The 23,988-nt window shown below is 42.0% G+C and overlaps 1 protein-coding gene across 1 annotated transcript in view; it reads left to right on the top strand.

Moving 5' to 3' along the window:
- Nucleotides 1–14,765, top strand: part of SUVH4 (histone-lysine N-methyltransferase, H3 lysine-9 specific SUVH4-like protein) — a 72,547-nt gene extending 57,782 nt beyond the window's left edge. The window contains exons 12-15 of the mRNA XM_087383360.1: nt 5,956–6,061; nt 6,148–6,330; nt 14,273–14,506; nt 14,654–14,765. Coding sequence (XP_087239486.1) covers nt 5,956–6,061; nt 6,148–6,330; nt 14,273–14,506; nt 14,654–14,764 — 634 coding nt within the window. The 3' untranslated portion in view covers nt 14,765. The remainder of the gene's footprint in view (nt 1–5,955; nt 6,062–6,147; nt 6,331–14,272; nt 14,507–14,653) is intronic.
- Nucleotides 14,766–23,988: the final 9,223 nt, after the last annotated feature.

The following is a 23,988-nucleotide window of genomic DNA, read 5'->3' as shown; positions in this document are numbered from 1 at the left end:
TGATTCGCTCTTGTCCATCTCTTTAGTAGAGGTCTTTGACAAATTGTATCATGTCTGCCCATGATGCTTTCCTCTCCTGAGTTTTGTGCCATGCAGCCCCTGAAAAAGCTTTCTGGGGTTTTGTTTTAGCTCATCAAAACTCTCAAGCTGTTTGTATTGTTTCTTAGCACCTGTTCGTATGCTCGAAATTTGCCCTCCTTCTGAGCTGTACCTGTTGTTTTCCAGGCTTTATTTGCATTTTGCTTTGCTGATCATACCAGTTATTGCAGGGCATTCCTTCGTTCCTCCCCTTGCTTTCAGGAAAACACGTTTGGGCTATTACCTGGAGCATTTCTGTTATGCATTTGCTCATTGCGTGACAGGTAGAAACCAAACTGAGTTTGTGATATTGCTGTCTCTATTTCCCTCTCTCAAATATGAGCGCTTTTTTAGTCCATTCTCAGCCAAGGTGTGCAGTAATTTTCTGTTTTTTTTGCAGCATTCTTTGACCCTATGATTCCTAGGGACATTGCTCTGTGTTCAGACCCAAGATTCTCGTCCTCACTCTTCAGACATTCAAGCATGGGTCTTACAGATGGGCTCATGATCACATAGTCAATAACGCCCGACGCTTGAGGGGTCTTACATCTGTAACCTTTTGTGTTTTTGAAATAAGAGGTGCCATTTCAAATCTGCAACCCGAAGCATCCGCATAGGGTGAAGAGTTGTCTTCCCATGTTGGTGATGTTCCTGTCATCTCTTGATGTCCTTTTCCAGCCCCTTCTTTCTTCATTGTCATCATCCATTTCTTCCATCTATATGGGATCTCTTTCCTCCCATGTAATGATGCCTTGTATTGAACCCGCATGAGCATTGAAATCCCTAATGAGAATAAAATTGCATGGTCGCTAGAAAATCTAGCTATGTCTCCCAAATGCATGAGAGGGTCTTCCCAAGATATATGGCTGTTGTTTTTGTAGATGGGTTAGTACGGGGTCCAAAGGAGCACACTACCAAGAGGAGCTCGTCTGATAGAGGCTCGGAATCTGGCAAAGGCTGGCGTCGAGAGACAAAATCAGTGATAGAACATTGATGTTGCTTGCATGTTTGCGTCCATCCCTCCTCTTCTGTAGTCTCTATGATGTGGCCCGTTGTCTGACAAGTGCGATCGTCACTCCAACAGTTTGTGTCCCCACTTTGAAGAGAGAGGATATGTCTGCGGCCCTCATGTGAGTCCCTCGCTTGGGGTTAGATCTGGCGAGTTGTGTCCTTTGTCTCTCTCTGCGTCAGATCCCTTGCTAGCCCTAGATCGGGTTTCGCATGTGCTCTACTTTGTGCTCGTATAAGTTGATCTCTGTGTCTCTTGACTTCAAGAGGGAAAACAACAACCCGCCCTTGCTTCGTGTGCCAAGAACTCTCTGAGTGGGCTAAAATCCATACTGAAAAGATAGTGGTGCCGTCCATGGATCTCACAATATACAGGGTATCTGAAAGCATAGTGGTTGCCTATCTCGGCGTCTTGGATATCTCTTTGACTTTTTACTCGCAGATGAGACATCTCTAACCTTGCTGTACTCTCTGATCTTATCTAGATAGGTGATGATTTGAGATGAGACATCTATGTATAAGGGTGATGCTGCAAACTCTACAAGTGTCATGCTATGTGGAGTGCACATCTTCTCACAAATCATACGTGTGGGCTCCATATGTATTCTCTCTGAAACCTAGCATTGTCCTTCTTAAGGGTCTTGTGAAGATGTATCTGGGTGTACATAAGATGTGACAATGTCTAGTTGCACTTGTGCAAAAGTGAATTTGTGCTAGAGCGGGCATCATTGTTATTGAAGCTCATAATCTTAGGCTTCCCAATATTTTTTTTTGTGGGAGGGGGGGCATACAAATGCCTTCCATGAAGTATGAATAAGACCCGCGAGAGCAAGCTCAAAGCGGAATTACATCATGCAATGCATGAGAAAAAACACTCCTCTGAAAGAGGTGGAAATTAACCAAGGTTGAGGCTGAAAATGCCGTCTCAACCATGCCGTAGACTCGGAGAGGAAGGGGGAGCCCCTCCACTCTCTACAAAATGTAGCCCTCCTAGCAAAAGCTACTCGAGAGCACCCTTGCATGCTTGGCCGGATGGCCGTCAAAGTATGTATAGTGTCTATCCATATACTGGCCAAAGTGTGAGAAGGATGAACCTAGGATCCATCCAATGCCTCTAAGCATCTGGCTCTCTAGATATGCGACACTGTAATACTCGCTATTTTTCAAGATATAACTTATAATCTATAACTTGTAATCTATATTTTGCGACATTGCAACACTCGCTATTTATCAAAATATAACTTATAACCTATAACTTCAAAATATAGATTATAAGTTATATTTTGAGAAATAGCTGTTTTTCAAAATTTAACTTATCTATAATTATTGACTAATCATTTAAGAACTTACTTGTCTCTGATGTGTATGTTTGCACACATACTCCTTATCCTCTCAACTAGACATGATGTGCAATCTTATGAGAGGATGCGAAGAGCTAGGATATGCAACGAGTTGATTCAAAATCCCAAATTTCTCCCACCAAGTAAGAGCCAACAACTTGTTGTCTCTTTCCTTGGCAATTGCATGGGAGAAATGACCCATGTCATTGTGGAGCTCCACTATATTCTCTTCATTGCATGTTTCAATACACAAAAGACAATATAAATAATTAGATAATATAAAGCAATTACACAACTACAGGCTGCAGTAACTTACTAACTTGCAAGCCATGCTAGCAGCTAAATTGCTAATCTTGAATCTAGATTCTTAAATCACCTCACCTATTCTGAACCAATAGCTCGCATAATTTCTCCAAGTATTGGGTTTATTTGCTCACAAGCATACGATCATTCCATTTAGTAGGATCCTTCGATAAGGCATGGAGCATATGTGCGAAAGTGTGGATTGGCCTATGAATCCAATCCCATCTCTTTCTCCAAATCTCTAATATGTCATCTTTTCTGAAAATTTAGTGTTTATCAAAAGAAATCAAGTTAGAACTTAGAGCTTAGAGGTCAGAGGAATCATAACTTAGTATTAAGCAATAAAGGCGAGTTACAAGACACTTCCTTTTACCTTCTTTGCTTGAGGATAGAGCGATCTTTTATGGCTTTTCGAAGCTTTAGCATGAATTCATATAGTCGGTTCATAGTACAACCCTCGTGGTCAAAGAGTCGAAACACGAAGTTCAAGGGCTCTTTGGACATCTAAATGCAAAGGGCTTCTTGCGAAAACTGATTGTCAAAGACAATCCTGTCTCAATTCTATCCTGTAGGGAATCTTGAGTCATTCTAATATAGCCAATCTAAACTGGTCATCCTTTGTGAGTCCTTGGTGAAGGAAAAATTTCCGAGAGAGAGAGAGAGAGAGAGAGAGAGAGAGAGAGAGAGAGAGAGATGGATTACCATACATTGTGTGTGAGTGTGTGATTTCACTAAAAAAATGTGTGTGTGTGTGTGTGTGTGAAACAAATTTAAACAATCATTAAATTGAGGAATTGTTAGGTTATAGGGTATAGGTTGAGATAGCAAGGGGTTTAGTAAAGGAGCAATAACTTGTAAAGGAAAACCTGCTTTGGTAAAAGCTCCCATCCAAGTGGAACATGAAATAGGCATATCATCTGTGTCCCTCCAATCTTATCCCAAAAAACAATAAAGACAGGAGTAACCCAGCCGAACCTCGCACTTGCCCTTGTGAAGGGCAAGAAGCGCAGTCCTGAACCCGCATATTTGGTTTCACTAACGTAAGAATACATTGCCATATAGCATATATTGCATCATCTCCGGTATGTGTGTCTTGATCTGTTGTCAGAAGTGAGGGATAAAATTCTACTGCTATACACATGACAGCATCAAGATCTGTTTGCAACACCTCGTGTTAGTCAATAAGCTGTGAGATACTCTCCTTACTGTCTAGGGTCAAGATTAGAAAAGAGGTATTTATTGAGTCTACCTTCCATCTGAGTCCGAAATGGCTCGCGCGCATGAAAGGCATACTGTACTCTTTGATCTAGCAATATCTGTCGATAAGCCTTTGCTGCATAAGTCGCTCTTGAATCCAAGCATCTATAGGCCGTTTCTGCTCTTTCCTCTGGAGGGTTACCACCACCAATCTCTCCATATAAAATCTTTAGATTGGCAAAGCGTCCTCTCAAATGAGGCTCCGAAATAGTCAATACCACAGGGAAGTGATTTGAAGTGAATATCCCAATGAAAATAAATATTGACCCACGTCTATCCAGAGCCAAGTCATCAACATAAAATTTGTCAATCTGTGCATTGATAGGCATGTGTTATTGTTGCGGCCCCTTGTTCGACCACGAAAATAGGAGTGACTGTGGCCGAGTGTGGAAGGCATCATCAAACCATGCATCTCTGCCACAGAACCGAAATAGGAAGGCATCCCAGGCTGCTCTCTCCAAGGAGTGTATGCCACTCTCTCTATCTCCTTTTATATCCGAGGGTTACTCTGCCATGTTGAAGTCACCTTCACTAACCCATGACTTTGCAATAGGGGCCGAAGAGAGCAGTTTCTTTCATATAAGGACACGAGCCGCTCTATTATTGAGTCGTAAAGATTGAGGAAGTCATGTTCATGAGGTCCCTCAATGAAAAGAAGGATTCGTTGAGGTCTAGAGGGAATGATAAATCCATGTCTAGCAACCAAGGAGAGAGAAGAGTCTAAAACTGAAATGCATGTACCTTCCCGAAAGGAGCCATCTTGGGTCAAAAGAAATATCTAATGCTCACCAAAGGTGGAGGGCGCACGGGCACCAAATCCATGTCAGGAAAGTTCGATAGAGTTGCTAGGACCAAAAAAGAGTTCTTGAAAATCAGCCCTTGTGTAGGGATCCCTAGAATCCCTAGTCGAAATTGGAAACTCAGAAAGCATGATCTTCTCTCCTACTCCAGATGTTTTTGGAACTGTAGCCGCTCGTCTTTTTCAAAAAAATATGTTCTCTCGGCTGGTGGAAGTAGGTGAGGATTGATTGGATGGGTCGCCATTTGTCAATCAAGGATGAGAGGCTGATTCAAATCAATAAGAGATCCGTCCGTCAAAGGAAGGCAAAGGAAGGGGGAAGGGGGCTGAGGGAAAGGCTGAGAAGGGGGCCTAAGGAAGAGAAACTAAAAGACTGAGGGCTAAGAGGGGCTGAAAGGAATGAGGGTCTCAGGTAAAGATGAATGAGGGGCTAAGGGGTTGAGGAGAGAGACGAAGGAGGAGCTCAAGGGAGAGAACAACGAGGGGCTGAGGGAGAGAAAGATGAAGGCAGAGGGTTGAGAGAGGCTTAGAGAAGAGGAACACCTAGGAAGCTGTCAATGCCTAGATCTGTGGAGCCACAAAAGAGAGACGTTCGAACCAAGCTAGATCCTAAGATTAACCTTCATATCTCGGTTGTTTAAAAAAGCACGTAAAGATACTTGTTTGAGATTAGGACTTTGTTTGCTAGAGCAAGATAAGACAAGTGTCTTTGCCAATGTTCAATACTGGTCGTCCATTTTGTCTTCGATAGAGGGCAACTTATTGATGTAGAGGCTGAAGAGAGGGGGGAACACTCTTGCTTCACACCAATTTACCTCCTTTAACATGCCTTGAGTGGTCAACTTTTGCTTGTGACACTCTCATATAATGTCATAATTTTCATGCATTCTGCCCATATCTATGAAAGAGTGCCCATATGAGGTGACTAGGCCTCGCCTCTTTGTGGAAACTCGGGAAAATCTCATATCTATGTCAGGCAATATGATTAAGGGATGCTAAAAGTGTCCTATTGGAATTCAGTTAATCACTTGGCGTATTCAAAATGGCATTTAAAAATTTCAAAGCTCAATTAGATTACACTTTTTGATTTACAGAAATCACTTATTGTTTATTGCTACAGATGATATAAAGATCTAATATTGGTGTCAATGTCCATGTATGGCTGTCTAGATTGGTGGAACCAATGGACGTTGTATATGAGTGTGGACCTGAGTGTGGATGTGGACCGAGTTGCATAAATCGAGTGTCTCAACGAGGCTTGTTTTATCGTCTTGAGGTAATTTAACGGCTTCATATGGTCCATATGAAGATCAAACTGTTGATGTAGTTTATCCTTGAAATTCTAATTTATCAAATTTATAGGTATTTCGAACTGCAAACAAGGGATGGGGTGTGAGATCATGGGACACAATCCCGGCAGGAGCGCCAGTTTGTGAATATACTGGCTTGTTGATGAAGACTGATGATGCAGATACCATCAATGAGAATGACTATATTTTTGAGCTAGATTGTTTACAAACCATGAAAAGCATTGGGGCACGCCAGGTAAATATTATGGAGATGTTCTTAGCTGCTCAATATTAATTTGTGGTTTTGGAAGCTGTATTATCTGTGCTAAATGGCGTTAGGTAACTGGATTTTTTATTAATGCGCGTGCACGCGTGCGTATGTTCTGTATAACTTTAAGGCCTCATGAACTTCATGAAAAGTTATACAGAAAAAAGATTTTACCTGGCTAAGTCGCCGGATATTGGATGAACAGCAAGCTAAGACGTGCATTCTAGGCTGTAGCATGTCCTATGCTGATTTGCCTGATGCATGCAGTGTTGACATGCCGAGCTGCGTCCTCTTGGGAGCTTACAAAATGACTTTTGGCCTTAGCATTTTTCTGTTGAAATCTGTGGTTTAGCCAGTCATTTTTTAATGAATCGTGAGCATTAAGGGGAGTGTAGGGGAAGAGAGCAAGAGAGTGAGAGTAAGAGAGAGTGACACTCAAGTGCGGGTGTGAAGAATAAATGAGCCACACCACAAACTCACTTGTGTTTTATTAGGATTAGGTTTACCCTATGACTGTCTTAAGACAGTCATAGGTGTCCTATCTTTTAATGAAGGGTTGGCAATGTGCCTTTACCCCAACAACCTCCCACCTAAAGGCCAATGTGCCGAAAGGGGAGAAAAGAATAAAAATTACAGCAATATACAGTTACTGTATACAAGACCATAAAGTAAGAATGGTCTCATCCTAATCCCATGATGTGGCGGCAATGTGCAAACCGCTCTGTAGGCAAGCTCTTAGTGAGCAAATCTGCAGGATTATCATCAGTATGCACTTTCACAAGCTCAAGTCGCTTGTCTTCCAGTACCTCCCTGATGAAATGATATTTCACTTCTATGTGCTTGGTCTTCTGATGAAAGACCGGATTCTTTGCCAACATGATAGCACTCTGACTATCACAATGCAAAACTGGCATATCTCCTGTAATGCCCAAATCTCCCACCAGCCGAGTAAGCCATATTGCTTCCTTGCAGGCCTCAGTGGCTGCAACATATTCAGCTTCTGTGGTTGACAGTGCAACGCATTTCTGCAACCGAGACACCCATGATATAGCACCTCCTGCAAATGTGAAAATATAACCGGTAGTAGACTTCCGGTTATCTGCATTCCCTGCATAGTATGAATCTGTAAAACCATGCACCAATGCATCTTGCCTACCATAGCATATGCACAAGTCTTTGGTACCCTTGAGATACCTCAAGACACCTTTCACTGCTTCCCAATGCCGCTTGCCTGGATTTGCCATATACCTGCTGATGACTCCCACCGCAAAAGCAATATCCGGACGAGTGGCAACCATGGCATACATCAAAGATCCAACTGCAGATGCATACGGAACCTTGGCCATTTCAGCCTTATCATCATCTGATCTGGGGCTGTCTTTACTGCTGAGTTTTAAATGTGGAGGCAACGGGGTACTAATGGACTTCCCCCCCTCCATTTTAAACCTCTGCAGTACTTTGTCAATATACTCTTTCTGTGACAGAAACAGAAGTCCCTTGGACCTGTCACGAGTAATACGCATGCCAAGAATATGATTTGCATCACCCAAGTCTTTCATGTCAAAAGACTTATGCGGGTGTTTCTTCAAAGCACTAATCTCATGCTGAGATTTACTGGCAATAAGCATGTCATCCACATATAGAATGAGTAGCATCAAACTGCCATCCTTTGCCCGTTTGGTGTACAAGCAATGATCGGTCTCACACCGATGATACCCTTGGGACTGCATGAAGGCATCAAACTTCTTGTACCATTCCCTTGGCGCCTGCTTGAGTCCATACAAGCTCCTCTTGAGCTTACACACAAGCTGCTCTTTCCCTTTAACAGCATATCCCTCTGGCTGACTCATATAGATCTCATCATGAAGATCTCCGTGAAGAAAGGCTGTCTTCACATCCATCTGACATAAATCCATGTCGTCATGAGCAACAAGAGCTAACACTGCTCTCAAAGTAGTCATCTTGACTACAGGGGAAAAGATCTCATCAAAGTCAATGCCCTTTTCTTGCTTAAATCCCTTGGCAACCAATCTGGCCTTATACCGAGGTAAAGCATTTGAATCCACTTTGACTTTGTAAACCCACTTGCATGGCAAAACCTTTCTGCCTGCAGGTAACTGCACCAAGTCCCATGTATCATTCTGAAGTAGAGAGTCCATTTCTGACTGCATGGCTTTCTCCCACTTCTTTTTCTCTGTTCTTCCCATAGCTTCCTTGAAGCTGGAAGGCTCACCACAATCTGTCAGCATGATAAAATCAGCCACATTATTGGCTCCTGGAACAAACCTGGCAGGAGGCCGTTGTGCACGGGTGCTCCTCCTAACAAAATGTTCCGGATTAGGCTGCTGTCCAGCCTGTTCTTCATGCATGACGGGTGGCTGTACCACCATATCTGGCTGATCTACAGCCCCATCTGTTGGCATATCCAGTGGTACATCATTGGCAAAATTATCTGGCTGATTTTCAGCCTGTATACCCTCTTGAACAGGGTTATCTGCGGCAGCCTGCTGCTGCATATAAATGGGCATTCTTTGCTGTCCAACATCATCATAAATAACCCTCCTGTATTCCACAGGTTGCACGGGTTCCTTGTGTACACTATCCTCTTTAAAGATGACATCATTGCTGCGTATAATCTTCCGTTTAACGGGATCCCATAACCTGTACCCCATTTCACCTTCGTCACCATAACCCATAAAGATGCATCTGATAGACTTTGGATCCAGTTTGGTGCGTAGGTCTTTGCGTACATGAGCAAAGCACTCGCAGCCAAATACACGTAAGTGCTTATATGAGGGTGGCTTGCCAGACCACACCTCCTCTGGCACTTTCAACTCCAAAGCCTTATTTGGTGACCTGTTAATAATGTGAACTGCTGTTTGCACGGCTTCTGCCCAAAAGCCATGGGGTAATGCAGCATAAGACAACATACATCGAACCTTTTCCTGAATAGTTCGATTCATCCGCTCACTTGCACCATTTTGAGATGCATTATGAGGGGTTGTGAGTTCCTGTTTGATGCCCTTAGCTTGGCAAAACTGCACAAAAGCATGTGACACATACTCACCCCCATTATCGGATCTGAGGCATTTCAGCCTACGACCTGTCCGATTCTCAACCTGAGCGACAAACTTCTTGAAAGCATCTAAGGCATCTCCCTTATGCTTCAAGAAATAGACCCACACCTTACGTGTGGCATCATCAATGAAAGTAATAAAATATTTTGCACCCCCTAGTGATAGCTGTGGCATCTCACACAAATCAGTGTGCACTAGATCAAGTGGTGCTCTATTCTGGGGAGTTCTCCTCTTATGAGGAGTGACAGAGTGCTTGCCAAAAATACAATGATCACAAGTAGGCAAATCTGAAAAAGAGAGAGGCGGCAGATAACCCAAACGTGACAGTTCTTGCATTCCTTTAACAGACATGTGTCCCAACCGGCTATGCCACAATGAAACCTTTGGCAGCTCGGTTATGGCAACAACATGATTACCCACATTGGAAACATAAAGAGGGTACAAGGTATCACTCTTAAAACCCTCAGCCACTACAGTCTGGCCATCAGTAATCACCCATTTGGAATCCCCAAATGTGGTGTGGTAACCACTGTCATCCAATAAGCCAGTGCTAATCAGATTTTTCTTGATTTGCGGCACATGGCGAACACCATCAAGCATAAATGACTGTCCATCAGGAAATACTATCTGTATACTGCCAATCCCTGCAATCTGACATGCATAGTTGTTCCCAAGATGAACAACTCCATGAGTAACTGTGTAGGAAGTAAACCACTCCCTATGAGGAGTAACATGAAAAGAGGCACCTGAATCCAAGAGCCAGGTGTGCATGTCATGGCCATCAATAACCAAAGCATGTGCTATTACAGCAGAAGAGCATAAAACATCATGTATGTCACTATCACTGTCCTCTGCTGCAACATTCACTGCATCCAAGTCATCTGCCTTGGCCTTGTCTTTGCCTTTGCTTGCATTTCCTGCATCCTTTGTTTCAGCCTTCTTGGCTTTCTGATCCCGTATGAACTTGAAGCACTTCGACTTCACATGTCCCTTCTTGCCACAATAAAAGCATTCAATGTCCTTTTTGCCACGGGACTGACTGCGGGATTTGGACTTACTAGCAGATCTCCCCTTCTGTTGAGTCCTGCCTCTGTCCTGTACCTGCAAAGCATTTGAAGACTTGCTGCCCGCATTATTCTTCCTGCTCATCTCCTCCATAAGGAGAGAGCTCTCTACATCAGCATAAATAAGAGTGGCATTCGAGTTTGACAGGGTGGTCTTGAAAGTGTCCCAACTCTCGGGGAGGGTACACAGCAAGAAAGTAGCCTTGAACTCCTCATCAAGGTTCAACCCCTGTGCAATCAGCTGTGTAAAAATGGCATTGAACTCACTCAAGTGTGAGGTCATAGCTGTACCTTCCTTCATGCGAAGATCGACCAGCTTCTTCAGCCAATAAACCTTACTGGCTGAGCTCTTTTGGGCATACAATTCTTCTAGTCTTTGCCATAGACCATAAGAGGTCTTTTCAGCCTGTACATTGAACACAAGAGTGTCTGAAATAGTGAGCATGATAGCTGCCCTCGCAGACAAATCAAGCTCTTCCTAGTCATCAGCTGCCATGTCAGATGGCTTGACACCCTTCACCCTTATGGGCTTAGCAATCTTCTTTAACAGAAGTACATTCAAGCACTGTTCTGCCCATAATGCATAGTTGTGTGCTCCTTTCAGTTTCTTTATGTTCAGAATTGAAGAATCACCTCCCCCTGATGCCATATCAGATGAGGAAAGTACCTGACTCCCTGGGAGTAAAAAAGACTGAATAAAAATTCTGATTTCTCAGAAAAACCTGCTCTATTCAAGAGCCAGAAGCACTCTCAATGGTGCTGTTTTTACTGTCAGTAAAATCTGCAGCAAAACAGTAAATGACCCTGCAAATACTGTACCTTCTGACACACTGTTCTGAGCTCAAAGAGGCATAAAAACAGTAATTTCAGACTGCTGCAGCTGCTCAACAAGTGCTTAACAGTGCATAATCATCTGACAAAACCACCAACACTGCTGTAAACACTGCTGTACTGACAGTACTGATCACTTCTCCCACCTCAGATGAGGTATTGCACTGAGTTAAATTGCAGAAACCACTTGACAAACACCCAAAGAACAGTAAATGACCCTTCAGCCTGTCACAAAACCTGCAACAGTAAATGGGATAAATCCCAAGCAATCACCCTTATACCAAGGGGAGAAAAATGCATCTGAAGATCTCTGTCGGTAACCCAAGTGCTATCAAACAAAGTCTGGGCAAAAGCCCCTTGATCTGACACCTGAATCAAGGTGAGAACACCTCAACACTGAGGTAGCATGCAATATGAAAATCTCTCTGACACTTGTACCTGACAATGTGCAATGCATAGACTGCCCCTGTGTACTCAGTAACAACACAAATCACAAAGTACAAACACCAAGAAGAAAATCTTTTGAGCACTGTCAACGATGGGCAGTTAGGGACCGAGTAAACTCGATGCGCCCTGACCAAGCGTGGCTCAACTGAGATTTTCAAAGTGCGTACAAAGAATGTGACCTGCAACAAATGTCACCAAATGCACTGCGGAAACAAAGCAAATGTGTGCTCCCCGGCTACACACTGCCTCAAGGCATATAGTGCAAACACATCCAGGCAAAAGCCCTTTGAAATGGTCACCCAAAACTGAGAATTGCACTCAGTAAATGCATAGAAGCTTCTGCAAAACAAGCATCTGACCTTCCTGAAAGACAAGTAACTGCGCAAACACCACCACTGTGGCACAAGTCACCTCAAGCGTGAGTGACACGAGAGTACCTGCTGTACCTCAACAAATGCACAGTATACAGCTGAAATGCTTCAGAAATGCATCAGGAATGCTTCATGTACTGCGTGTACATGCACAAAGCAGAGTGCTTCAGCACTATTCCTCTTCCAAAAAAAATGTGTGCCTGCTGTACTTTTTTGTACCTGCAGAGTAGGCACGCTTCCCCAAAAGAAATTTGTCGAGTCCTTGAAAAAAAAAAACGAATGCCCTGATGGGTGAAGGAGTCGCCCGCCGTGGAGTAGCTGCGCAGCGCTGCTTAGCAGCTATGCAGCTGCCTGATGCAGCTTCGCACTGCTGCGTACAGCAGCTGTTGTACAGCCGCGACCCGACGACGCCCGCGCCCGCGCTGTCACCTTGCAGCCCGCGCCTTCACCTTGCAGCCCGCGCATTCACCGTCGCCCTGATCTGCTGCGCCGTGCGCACACTGATCTGCCGCGCCGCCACAGTCCGTCGTCCTGCGCAGGTCTGGCCGCGCCAGGTCCGTCCGTACGGTTGTACGGACGACGTACGGCCGTACGGCTCTGTCCGTACGTCCGTACGGAAAGGGTAGGCTAGGGAGAGGAGGCTAGTTAGGCAAGGGGAAGCTAGGTAGGCTCTGATACCAGTTTAAGGGGAGTGTAGGGGAAGAGAGCAAGAGAGTGAGAGTAAGAGAGAGTGACACTCAAGTGCGGGTGTGAAGAATAAATGAGCCACACCACAAACTCACTTGTGTTTTATTAGGATTAGGTTTACCCTATGACTGCAGTCATAGGTGTCCTATCTTTTAATGAAGGGTTGGCAATGTGCCTTTACCCCAACAGAGCATACATTTTAGACATGAAAATTAGAGCCTTGGAAGTTTCACCTTAAAATTTGAGACTGTCAGGATATGGGATCCACTTTCAAAAGAACCTACTGCATGTGTCTGTCAGTTATGAAGCAGTGTACAGTTTATTAAAGAATTCAGCCAAAGAAGCATGATACCGGGTGACATGGCAGAGGAAAGGATGCATCCCTGTCCTGCATGTTGAAAAACAATCTCACTTATTGGCCTCCAGCTTCTTGTTGCCTCTGCTCCGGCCCTTCCCTCCCTCTGGCGCCCTCCACAATCCTGCTATCTTGCTGTTTCCCCCTTTTCTCTCCTTGCATTTCTTGACTTGCCGACAGCTGGCTCTATGCCACCAAACATCTTGTACACTCCCTACCTAGGCAAGGAAAAGTTGTTCCAGTTCTGCGTGCTTTCTTGCTTCCACAAGCCCGTTCCTGCCAGTTTCTGTTCATGGAATCAGTTTTCAAAGGCATGCCTTATTAAGGAGCATATATTTAGTGATTCTATGTATGGGACTGCCTTAGGCACCAAATCTCAGTCTCGTCGGAGAGTGAGACAAGGTGAACTGTGTATAGGTCACTATATTCCGTCAAAGTATTTGCAGTAAGCCCTCAGTTCTCCATGAGATCATGCAAGCATTGTCATTTTGCATGATTGATAGAGTGGTTCACAAATATGGGTCTATCAAGCAATGCACTAATCTTGCATCGCACTTTGAATCTCCAGATTATGCATGTTTTAGCAATGAGAAAAACAAAATCATCAAATCAAAGCGGATCTATTACCCTGCACATCTTTTGGGTTCGATCAACTTGAGTTCCAAAATCATCAATTCCACCACACCACAAATAATATCTTCTTTCAGAGACTTGGTTGTTTTTAGATACATGATAGGTTGTATTGGCACAAAGGGTACATGATTACAAATTATTGGCTGGATCTTGATTGCGTGAGCTCGGCCATTCTGACCTCACAGTCTTATGCTCAACTGCTATGGTCACTAGAGAAAGCTTGAAAGCTGATGAATGAGATGTAGAGTGGCGTTATACTACGCTATCCCGTGAACATTAAAATCTTAAATTGATCAATGAAACTTTTTGGAGAGATTTAAAAGTACTTGAAGCAAAATTCACCAGAGGACTGACATGTTTTACTATAGACACTTCAAACAGCTTTCACATTACACGAATCTTTCTTAAGCTACATATTCACATGTAAATATTGACTTAAAGCCTGAACCTGTGCTTTTTTAACAGAGAAGACTTTTGTCAAAGGCGACTGATCCCAATAGCGCGCATGAGGATGCTGACAGGAATATTGCCGAACAGCCTGAGTACTGCATCAATGCTGGTAGCAGCGGCAACGTATCTCGTTTCATTAACCACAGCTGTGAGCCGAACTTATTTGTGCAATGCGTGCTGAATACTCACCACGATCTGAGTCAACCACGAGTTATGTTATTCGCTTCTGATAACATCCTTCCGTTGCAGGTGCGCCCTTCAAAAGCACACCTTTTTTTGAGGAGAGAGAGAGAGAGAGAGAGAGAGAGAGAGAGAGAGAGAGAGAGAGAGACTGGGTTGTTGGCAGTAAATTTCTTACATAGCTCAACTAAATGCGATTCTTGTGAATTCCGGCAGGAATTGACATACGACTACGGATATGAACTTGACAGTGTGGTGATAGACGGCAAAGTCAAAAGACTGCCATGCTATTGTGGTGCCCATGGATGTCGGAAACGTTTGTACTAGTAGAGGTGCTCCTTCCGCAATTTCTTGGGATTACCGGCTTCTAATTTTGTCACCCCTCAACGTGTACATTACAATATTCACCTGCGAAGAACCGGTCTATGTCCAATTTTTTTGCGATATGGCGTTCACCCAGTCATATGTACTCCAATTCATAAAACATTCTCCAAGGCAAGCTCCCATTTTCTCTCTTTCATCTCTCTCTCTCTCTCTCTCTCTCTCTCTCTCTCACTAAGCAATATCACATGACTAAGCAATACACCTTAAAACACTTTTTTCTCGATTCAAAGGAATACCAACTTGTTTGCATCTAAATCACCTAATAAATGGTAATAAACTCGGTGAGATAATCCTTGAAAGTTTCAACCGAATCTCCATTATAGCTAATATAGCCATCCATGAATGAGTACACTTCGTGTCATCAACTTGATTAAGTGAACCATCTGTCATTGGAATAGGAAAAGTGTTTGGTATAGTCTGGGTATTTAACTTTCTGTAATCCACACAAACTTGGAGTTTTGTATTTTTCTTAGGTAGTACTACAATTGGAATAAGCGAACACTTCTAGCAATAGAGTAGATACAACCTATTGGAATAAGCTTATCTAGCTCGGCTTTGACATGCTTAGCATAATTTGGATTCATCCTATATCTTTGTTGCTTGACACGTTGGCATTAGGGATCACAGAAATTTGATGCTGACAAATTTCTGCAAGAACTTATTTCAAATCGGTATAACTACATGGAAAAACATCCTTATCCTACACGAACAGATTTTAAATTCAGTTAAATAGTCATCAACTATATAAGCATTGATGAATACTATTTTAGGCTTCTGTTGTGATCCTAACCCTAATCTTAAGGGTTCTCATGTATATGTTCATGATTATCTTCAATGCAACATAGTGTACAGGTAGTTATATCATGTGCACTTCTCTCTCTCTCAATCTCTGTTTGTGTCTCTCTCTCTCTCTCTCCCCGTTCCCCCCCACTTTATTATGGCATTAGAGCACATCAGTATCACCTATGGCTCCTTAGCTATTAGAACGAGGCACATTTGCTCGTAACCTATTACACCATTTCGTTCTTGGAGCACTTCGCTATGTCATTTCTTGGAACATTTATTACACCATTTCTCTTCCTCACTTGGTTTTTGTTATTGTTTTCATAGTAGACAGGCTTCGTGGAGGCATCCTCATCCTCATCCTCATCATCACTTGCTTTTGTCTTCTTCTTGCACTTCTTTTCGAAGGGTGCACTCTTCTTTAGTGTAGCAATTTGGTTCAATAAATCTTCATGTCTTTATTGACTATTTTCAAGGATCATAGATCAATCTGAGTGCATTTTGCGATCACCAAGCTTGTAATGATTTGTTATCTGGAGGTGTAGAGAGATGTTTGATCATAGCTCTTTGCTTGAGCATAAAATGTTGGAGGGATTTGTGTTTCTTCTACTTCAGGGCGTTGTGTTTGGTGTGGACATCTTCCTCATTGATCTCTTGTTGGAACCTCTTAAGGGAAGTCTTAGACATTTGATGCCAATTCTTGAAGTACCTAATAGGGAATTGGTTAAACCATCACTAAGCTATCTTAGTCAATGTGCACGAGAAGTAGTTCATATCCTCCTCTTTTGTGAGTGTGCCATTGATATGGCAAATTGGTAGGAAACTCTATAAGTGATTGTAAGAATCTTCATCTTAAGTCCCCTTGAAATCATAGAATTGAACCTTGATTGGAGTAGCTAGTTTAACCTTTACAATGGACAACTCGAGTTTTGCTAGGACTTCTTTGACTCGGTGTCATCTTCATGCTGAGACTTTGCTATAGGACATGCTCGTGGCAATCACTTGTCGCTGAAGAAGCTGGCACTTGTGGATTAGGCATTAGACCTTCGGTATTACTAGTCGTGGTCTTTGATGATGCGTATGGTTGCATCTAATACCAACGTTGGACTAGATGTTCGATTTTTGGAGGGTGAAGCGGCACTAACTGGCCTTCATCCCGACAGTGATGGTCGTCGAGATGGCCCAGTGTTGTAACTTTATACTGGTGTTAGACTGGATGTTTGATATTTGGATGGTGGAGCAGGACTATCTGTCTTTTGTCTCGACAACAACGATGGTTGTCATGATGCCTCATTGTCATGTACACTTAGAATTGGTTGACTTATGGTGTTTTTGTGCCTGAAACAACTCTTCTCCCCTTATGGTCGAGTCTTTGTCTGTGCCGAGTTTGTTGTTAGAGGCAATCCCTTGGATCCTCTCCCCAATTTCACTAGTCGTCACATATAGCTCTATATTCAGGTCAACTTTGTATTTCTCTCATCGAGTTGTGCATCTTTTTGTCCTCATTGAGGGCATGTCAAAAAGTGAATTGCTTGAGAGAACTCTTTAGTCTAGTTTCCGTTTGCCAAGTAAGCTTGCAAGATGTTGATAGCTTGAGACTGTCTTGAGAGCAATTGTTTGTAGTAATTTGTTAACCTAAGTAGTTTCTATAACTCAGCTCAGGTTCACATAGGTTGTTGCTGGTGGAAATTGTGCACTCAATCCTATGGATTTCTACCCTCAATCAACTCAATTTCACTTTAACGCGTCTCTCCCTAGCAGGATAGTCAAATGTTGACGGTCTTTGTCCTTGTTCCTGTATTTACTGGCTATATACTCTTGCCTGATTGTCAATGCACACAAGTTCAAATATGAAGATATTCATTCTTGCAATCCACGGGTGGTTGTGTAGGGCTAGAGGTTGTTTAAAAAACAACTTGCATAAACGTTTGGATAACCAACACAGGACGACACACCGAGCATGCAAACTGTATGAAGACAGGCAAAGAATTCTTGAGTAGAAACAGATATGTGAAGAAAGCCAATATCAAATATATTATCAAGTGGTGGTCTGATTCCAATAGCTCGTGGTTGCATATTTCACAACAATTCCACTCGTACCACAACTTGAACTCACCTTTCTTATGTATGATCCCTTTATTGTCTAGACTCTCTAGCTTAGTCTCGCTTGGGCTAGAAACTCTATGATCCCTTTATTGTCTAGACTCTCTAGCTTAGTCTTTGGACACCCTTCATAATAGTCTCTATCTGTGTGAACACACAATAGTATTGTCTCTCCTAGTACTACTGAAACGTCCCCACCCAATAGTGGGATCATTTCCTCGAAAAGATGTGATCACCTCATCATTCTATGTGTAAGGAAACATGGCGTCTTACAATGTGTGTATCATCATGATATTTGATGTGTTTCATGTTGCATAGGGTTTCGCAAGGCTCGCTCTCGTGTAAGGTGAGATCTCATCTCCAACACTCATCATCAAACCATGAGTTCTGCAACATCTTCCCAATTGGTGGACATGATGTGGATCGAGTCGTGGGAAAAGATCTAGAGGTGGGAACCCAGTTTATTTACGCTAGAGTGTTTCCCTTTGGCTCAGACCAAACAGCCAGATTAAATGGTACCATTATAGTTCCACACCCCTTTGGCTCAGACTAGAGGGTACCATGATAGTTCTAGACGTCCATGCTCAGCCTATTTTGTGTTCTCATCTCTTGAATCAGACACCGTCATGTGCTGTCCAACTTCCCTTCCTCCCTTCCTTCTGTATCTTCCCTCTCTGGGATGATCAGGTGGTTGTCTTTGTAGGTTGTCTTTTTGCCTTTCTATCTTGTTGCATCACATGCACCATCCCCTCCCTCTTGCTATAGAAGTGTGAGATCATCATCTATAATAATCTAAGTATCTTGCCCTCATACTCATGAGGGTGGATATATTTATGGCTATCCATAGTCGCACTACCATGGGCCTCACTGGTGCAACAGCCTTACCCACTTTCCAGGTTGGTTCACATGTAAGATTGACCCCCCATCTTGGCAAATAGATCTTCAACATCTACCATGGGAGTGTCAGCTATTATAATTTCAGATAGTAATTTGTCAACTTGTGATATTTTATCTAACAGGGTCACATTTGTAGCTTCTAGATTTTGTCTACTTTCAATCAAGGCCAAGTAGATTTTGTTGAGGTGGGTGATGACATCAAAGTTGGACTTTGGTGGCGACCTTGCCATATATGTTGTCACAATAGTTTCTAGAGCTTTCTTTTTCCATGTATCCTTGACACATGCTCGTGTAGCCATTAAGCAAAACAAAAGTCTTAACCTTAAGAGTTAAAATCCCCTTTTTTCAATACATCTCTCTTAATGTCCCTTGAAATTCTCACATATTTGGCAATTTCTTGATACGCCCTAGTATTTCCTTTGATATGAATGGAATATGTGGTTGCAAGATCTCTCTCTCTCTCTCTCTCTCTCTCTCTCAAAAGCCGTAGAATTTTGTGCAGCTCTTAGAAGTGATTAACGAATGAGCTTCCATATCCACTCTTCCATAGTAGGCCCCCATGATCACTGCTCTACTCACATATGTTAAACTATAGAGTCTACGTACCTTGTGGCTTACAAACACAATCAAATATATTGGAATTCTCAGGGACATGTCATTTCGTTGAATCTCTATCCTCCAGGGACGTCTGGAACACCTCCTCTAAGGTGTTAATATTTGTTGGCTCTATATATTGCGCTAGTTCCATCTTTGGAATTTTTAAACTCTATTGACCAAAAAGGGAGAATGACCGTTTGTTCTCCAATATACCCATTGTGCTAGAAATCAACACACCGTCCAAAGCATAGGAGTGGACCCTCCATCTTGCTTGGCAAATGTCTCTTTACTAAGTTGGTTATTGTGCTTCATCACATGCAAGGTAATCAAATATCAACAAGACATCAATGTTGGAGGCATTGGGTTTCCCTCTAGCTTCCTACAATAGATACGTAAAGGTGTCAAGGATATTTTCCTTGAGGTTAAATGTAGTCTTTGGATTTACCATGATAAGTAGCTTAAAGAGAAGATATCCATAGATAGAAGAAAATGTGAGAAGAAAATACTGAACATAGAAGTTTGACTCTTGGGAACATTCATCATTCTTTTGAGACGGACATCCATGGAGCAAACTTGCCTAATATATCCTGGTCCACCTAGGCCCTTTTTTTAGTGGATCATTAATACTTAGTGAGGGAGTCCATATTCGGACAACTGGCATCTCAAAATTCACATGACATCCTCATCTAGAGAGCTTGTCAAAGGGCCCCATAAAAAATTAGCAGTTCATAGCACAGTACAACTACTATGACATATGACAGATAGGAGTTAAGAGGTATAGCACTTAGCAAATAAACTACAATACTTATGATAGATCTAAATGCTAGTATATCACATAGTATATAAATGGCAATGTTATATATATAGTAGTACTCATTACTATTATAAAAGATAGTAGGTAGAAGTCAACTGCTCAGTACTAATAGTAGTCTTAGCATTCTATATAATAGATAGAATATAGCAAACAAATTGCACTACTATGTGAAACAAAGTAGTCAATATAGTAGATAGTATGCAGCAAGTAACAAGATAATTTTGTGGATGTCGATCATTTTGTAAATCTTGGTCAAAGACCATCCTCATTATTTATCTTATGCAAGACATGACATCTGCACCTCTATACTACATGATGAGCTCTCATACCTCATACACATCATATTTTACTGGAACATCTTAGGGATGACAAAATGCTATGAATAGGCATACATTACCAAATGGTGTCTGAGTGGCTCTTGTACGAAGTGGTGTATGAGTGGCTCTTGAACCAAGTGTTGTAGGAGTGGCATGGGTACTAGATTGAGATGATATAGAGGTGGCCTATGATCAACATGTAGTTGTATGTGCAAATTGTACTATATCCTCATCCGCACTACCTCCACAATATGACCCTGATCTAAGATGATGATTGTGTCGATGCCATCCTCAGCTTACAATGCTTGGCTATGTGCTAGCAAGTACCAACCGCACTAGGAGGGACTAGTGGCCTACTATAGGACTCACTAGAGAGGGCCGAGTTCCATTCTATTGGAAAGAATACAAGACCCATTGGGCTATATTTGTTTGTTCTGGGCTCATGGTAGCTACCAACATAGTTAGTTGTTGCTCTGGAATCATTTATGAAATTTGGGAATACACGGATCTCTAGTCCATGGTAGCTATAAAATAAATTCTCTCTTGTAGACTCATCTATGAGAGCCTTAAATACATAGATCTCTGGATACTCTCTGATCTAGATGACCTACATCTAGACATAGCTATTATGATCATGGGACATAAACAAACAAAAACGTAAATCAATATGAGAAATCAATTACATGAAAATTTTGAATTAACAAAAGTTGGTGCATGGAAAGAGTAGAGGGAAAGATGGTTAGTATAGAGGAGGGAAGAGGAAAAAGAGTAGGAGAGGGAAATAAGGAAATACTAGAGTGAAAGAGGGTAAAAGATACAGAGTAGAGAAAGAAGGAAACAGACAAAAAGTAGAAGAGGAAAAGAATAGATGAGGGAAAGAATAAAAGAGAGAAGTAGGGATGGAAATATGGAAAAAGATAAAGAGAGAAAGAGTAAAGGAGGGAAATACAGAAAGAGAGAAATAGAGAAAGAGTAGAATAGGGAAAGAGGGAAAAGAGTAGATAAGGCAAAGAGAGAAAGAGTAGAAGAGGGAAAGATACAAGAAAAGAGGGAAATAGTATAGGAGGGAAAGTGGGAAAGACAAAAAGAGGGATGGAAAGAGGGAAAGAGAGAAGCAAGGATCGAAAGAGGGAAAGAGAAAAAGAGTCGAGGGAAGATGGAAAGATAGAATGAATAGAGGAGGTAAAGAGAGAAAGAGAGGAAGGATGGAAATACGGAAAGAGAAAAAGAGAGAAAGAGTAAGGGAGGGACACATGGAAAGAGAGAAAGAGAGAAAGAGTATAGGAGGGAAACAAAGAAAGAGAGAAAGAGTAGAGGAGGGAAACAAGAAAAGAGTAGAAGAGGGAAGCATGGATGGAGTAGGGGAGGGAAACAGGAAAAGAGAGAAAGAGTAGAAGAGGGAAAGAGGGAAAAGAGTAGAAGAGGGAAAGAGGGAAAGAGAGTAGAAGAGGGAAACACAACAGAGGAAACACAACAGAGGGGAAAGTGAGAAAGAGGGAAAGAGTATGGAAGGGAAAGAGGTAAAGAGAGGAGAAAGAGAGAAAGAGGGATGGAAATAGGAAAATAGAGAAAGAGGTATGGAAAGAGGGAAAGAGAGAAGAAGGGATGGAAATAGGGAAAAGAGAGAGAGAGAGAGAGAGTGGTGGGTAGAGGGAAAGAGGGAAAGAGAGAGAGAGTAGAGGAGGGAAATAGAGAAAGATGGATAGAAATAGGAAGGAGAGAAAGAGTAGAGTGAAGAGGGAAAGAGAGAAAGGGAGAAAGAGTAGAGGAGGAAAGAGAAAAAGAGGATAGAGGGTCGAAGAGAGAAAGAGGGAAAGAGGGAAAGAGAGAAAGAGTAGAAGAGGGAAAGAGTAGAAGGCAGAAAGAGTGAAATAGAGATGGAAAGGGGGATGAAAAGAGGGAAGAGTAGAGGAAAAAAGAGAGAAAGAGAGAAGGAAGAGGAAAAGAAGAAATAGGGGAAGAGAAAGAAAGGAAGAGGAAGAAGGAAAGCTTTGGGATGGAAGAGGGAGAAAGTAAAAGAAGAGGAGTGAAAGAGTAAAGAGAAGAAGAAGAGGAAAAATATGAGGGAAAGATTTAGAGATGAGGGAAAGCCCTAGAGATGGAAAAAGAAGAGAGAAAGAGAGATAGACATAGGGAAAGAGTAGAGGGAAAGAGAGAAGTAGAGGAAGAGGTAAAGATTGAAAGAGTAGAGGGAAAGATGGTAAAGGAAGGGAGAAAGGCAGATGGAGGAGAGAAAAGAAGGGAAGAGAGAACGCCGAAGAGGGATAGGCAAAGAGAGAAAGAGTAGAAGAGGAAAAAAGCAAAGTAGAGAAATCCTTAAAGTAAAAGAGGAAAGAGTAGAGAAAAAGTGTAAAAGAAGAAAAGGGAAGAGATCGAAAGAGAGATGGAAAGAGGAAAAAGAGTAAAGGGATAGAGACATGAAAATAGGGTTATTTTATTAGAGGGGAGCATAGTTATGAAAGTGCAAGTTATTGGGTGTCTTTCCACTATAGAGTAATGCAAGTGTAGCTCACTGGGAGAATCTTTTGCATGGTAGAGTTACAAAGATTAGCCCATGCTACCATTTTCAAGGCTTCAATGGGTTGAAGTGTACTTAAAGTTCATACATAGGATTTTTGTAAGCTTGAATTTGAGAACTCTAACTTGATAGATGTTTCTAGAAAGCTTATTCTGATAGATTTGAGTACTTGAAGGGCTAAATTTGAACCTCATATATGGAAGTTATGCTAGTTTTTGGGCTAGTTTATTAAAATTTAACCTTTGAATATTATCCCTGCCCCACTTAGAGAAGCTTCTAGATTCACCATTGGGCCCTAGATGGAAAGAGTAGAGGGAAACGCGAAGGGGGAAGAAGAAAGAAAGTTTCCTATTACATCTTATTTCTCAACACTTAAGGCATTATAAATGGCCAATAAAAAAATGTAACGTCACCAATTAGAGAGAACAAAAATAGTTTCTTAGCTAGATAGAGCAATGCTGATCATCTATTGTCTGCAAAACACAAATGAAAAGTGTTGAGATATGGCGCCATGTACATTTGAATTAGAGGCTAAGGTATGGTGTAGAAAGAATTAAGCTAGCCACCCAAGAATGTGTACTACATGATATGAAGATGTGCAGTCGTGAAAAAGGAAACAGTGGTAGCACAATATATACTAACAATTCGTAGTAAGGCTTTGAGCTTTCATGGAAATATACTTTACTCGATACTAGTGGTAGCACAATAATACTAGATTCATAGTAGTAAGGTTGTGTGCTATCATGGTAAGTTGGTAACATACTTTACTGCTATTCCCGTTCCCGTTATTGTACCGATATCATGCGAGTATCATGCAAATATTTGTTTTCACCATTGAGTTAACACTTCTTAAAGCAAGACCGATTCCACAGTGAGGTTGCACTAGTAGTGCAACAATACCATTAAAAAAGTAAGGGCATGTGCACTCATGGGAAAGGAAACAGTGGTAGGACAAGATACTAACGATTTGTAGTAAGGCTATGTGCTGTCATGGAAATGTACTTTACTTGAAACCAATGCCAAGCACAACAATACCAAATTCATAGGAAGGTTGTGTATGATCATGGTAATTTGGTAATGTACATTACTTCTATTCTCCTTCTCGTTATTGTACCGATATCATGCAAATATTTATTTT

Source organism: Dipteris shenzhenensis, chromosome 13 (genome assembly GCF_047967505.1).
Source record: "Dipteris shenzhenensis isolate YYH24624 ecotype China chromosome 13, Dip_SZ_1.0, whole genome shotgun sequence".
Lineage (NCBI taxonomy): Eukaryota > Viridiplantae > Streptophyta > Polypodiopsida > Gleicheniales > Dipteridaceae > Dipteris > Dipteris shenzhenensis.
The sequence above is the reverse complement of the archived record's forward strand: the minus strand, read 5'-3'. Positions and strand labels throughout refer to the sequence as shown.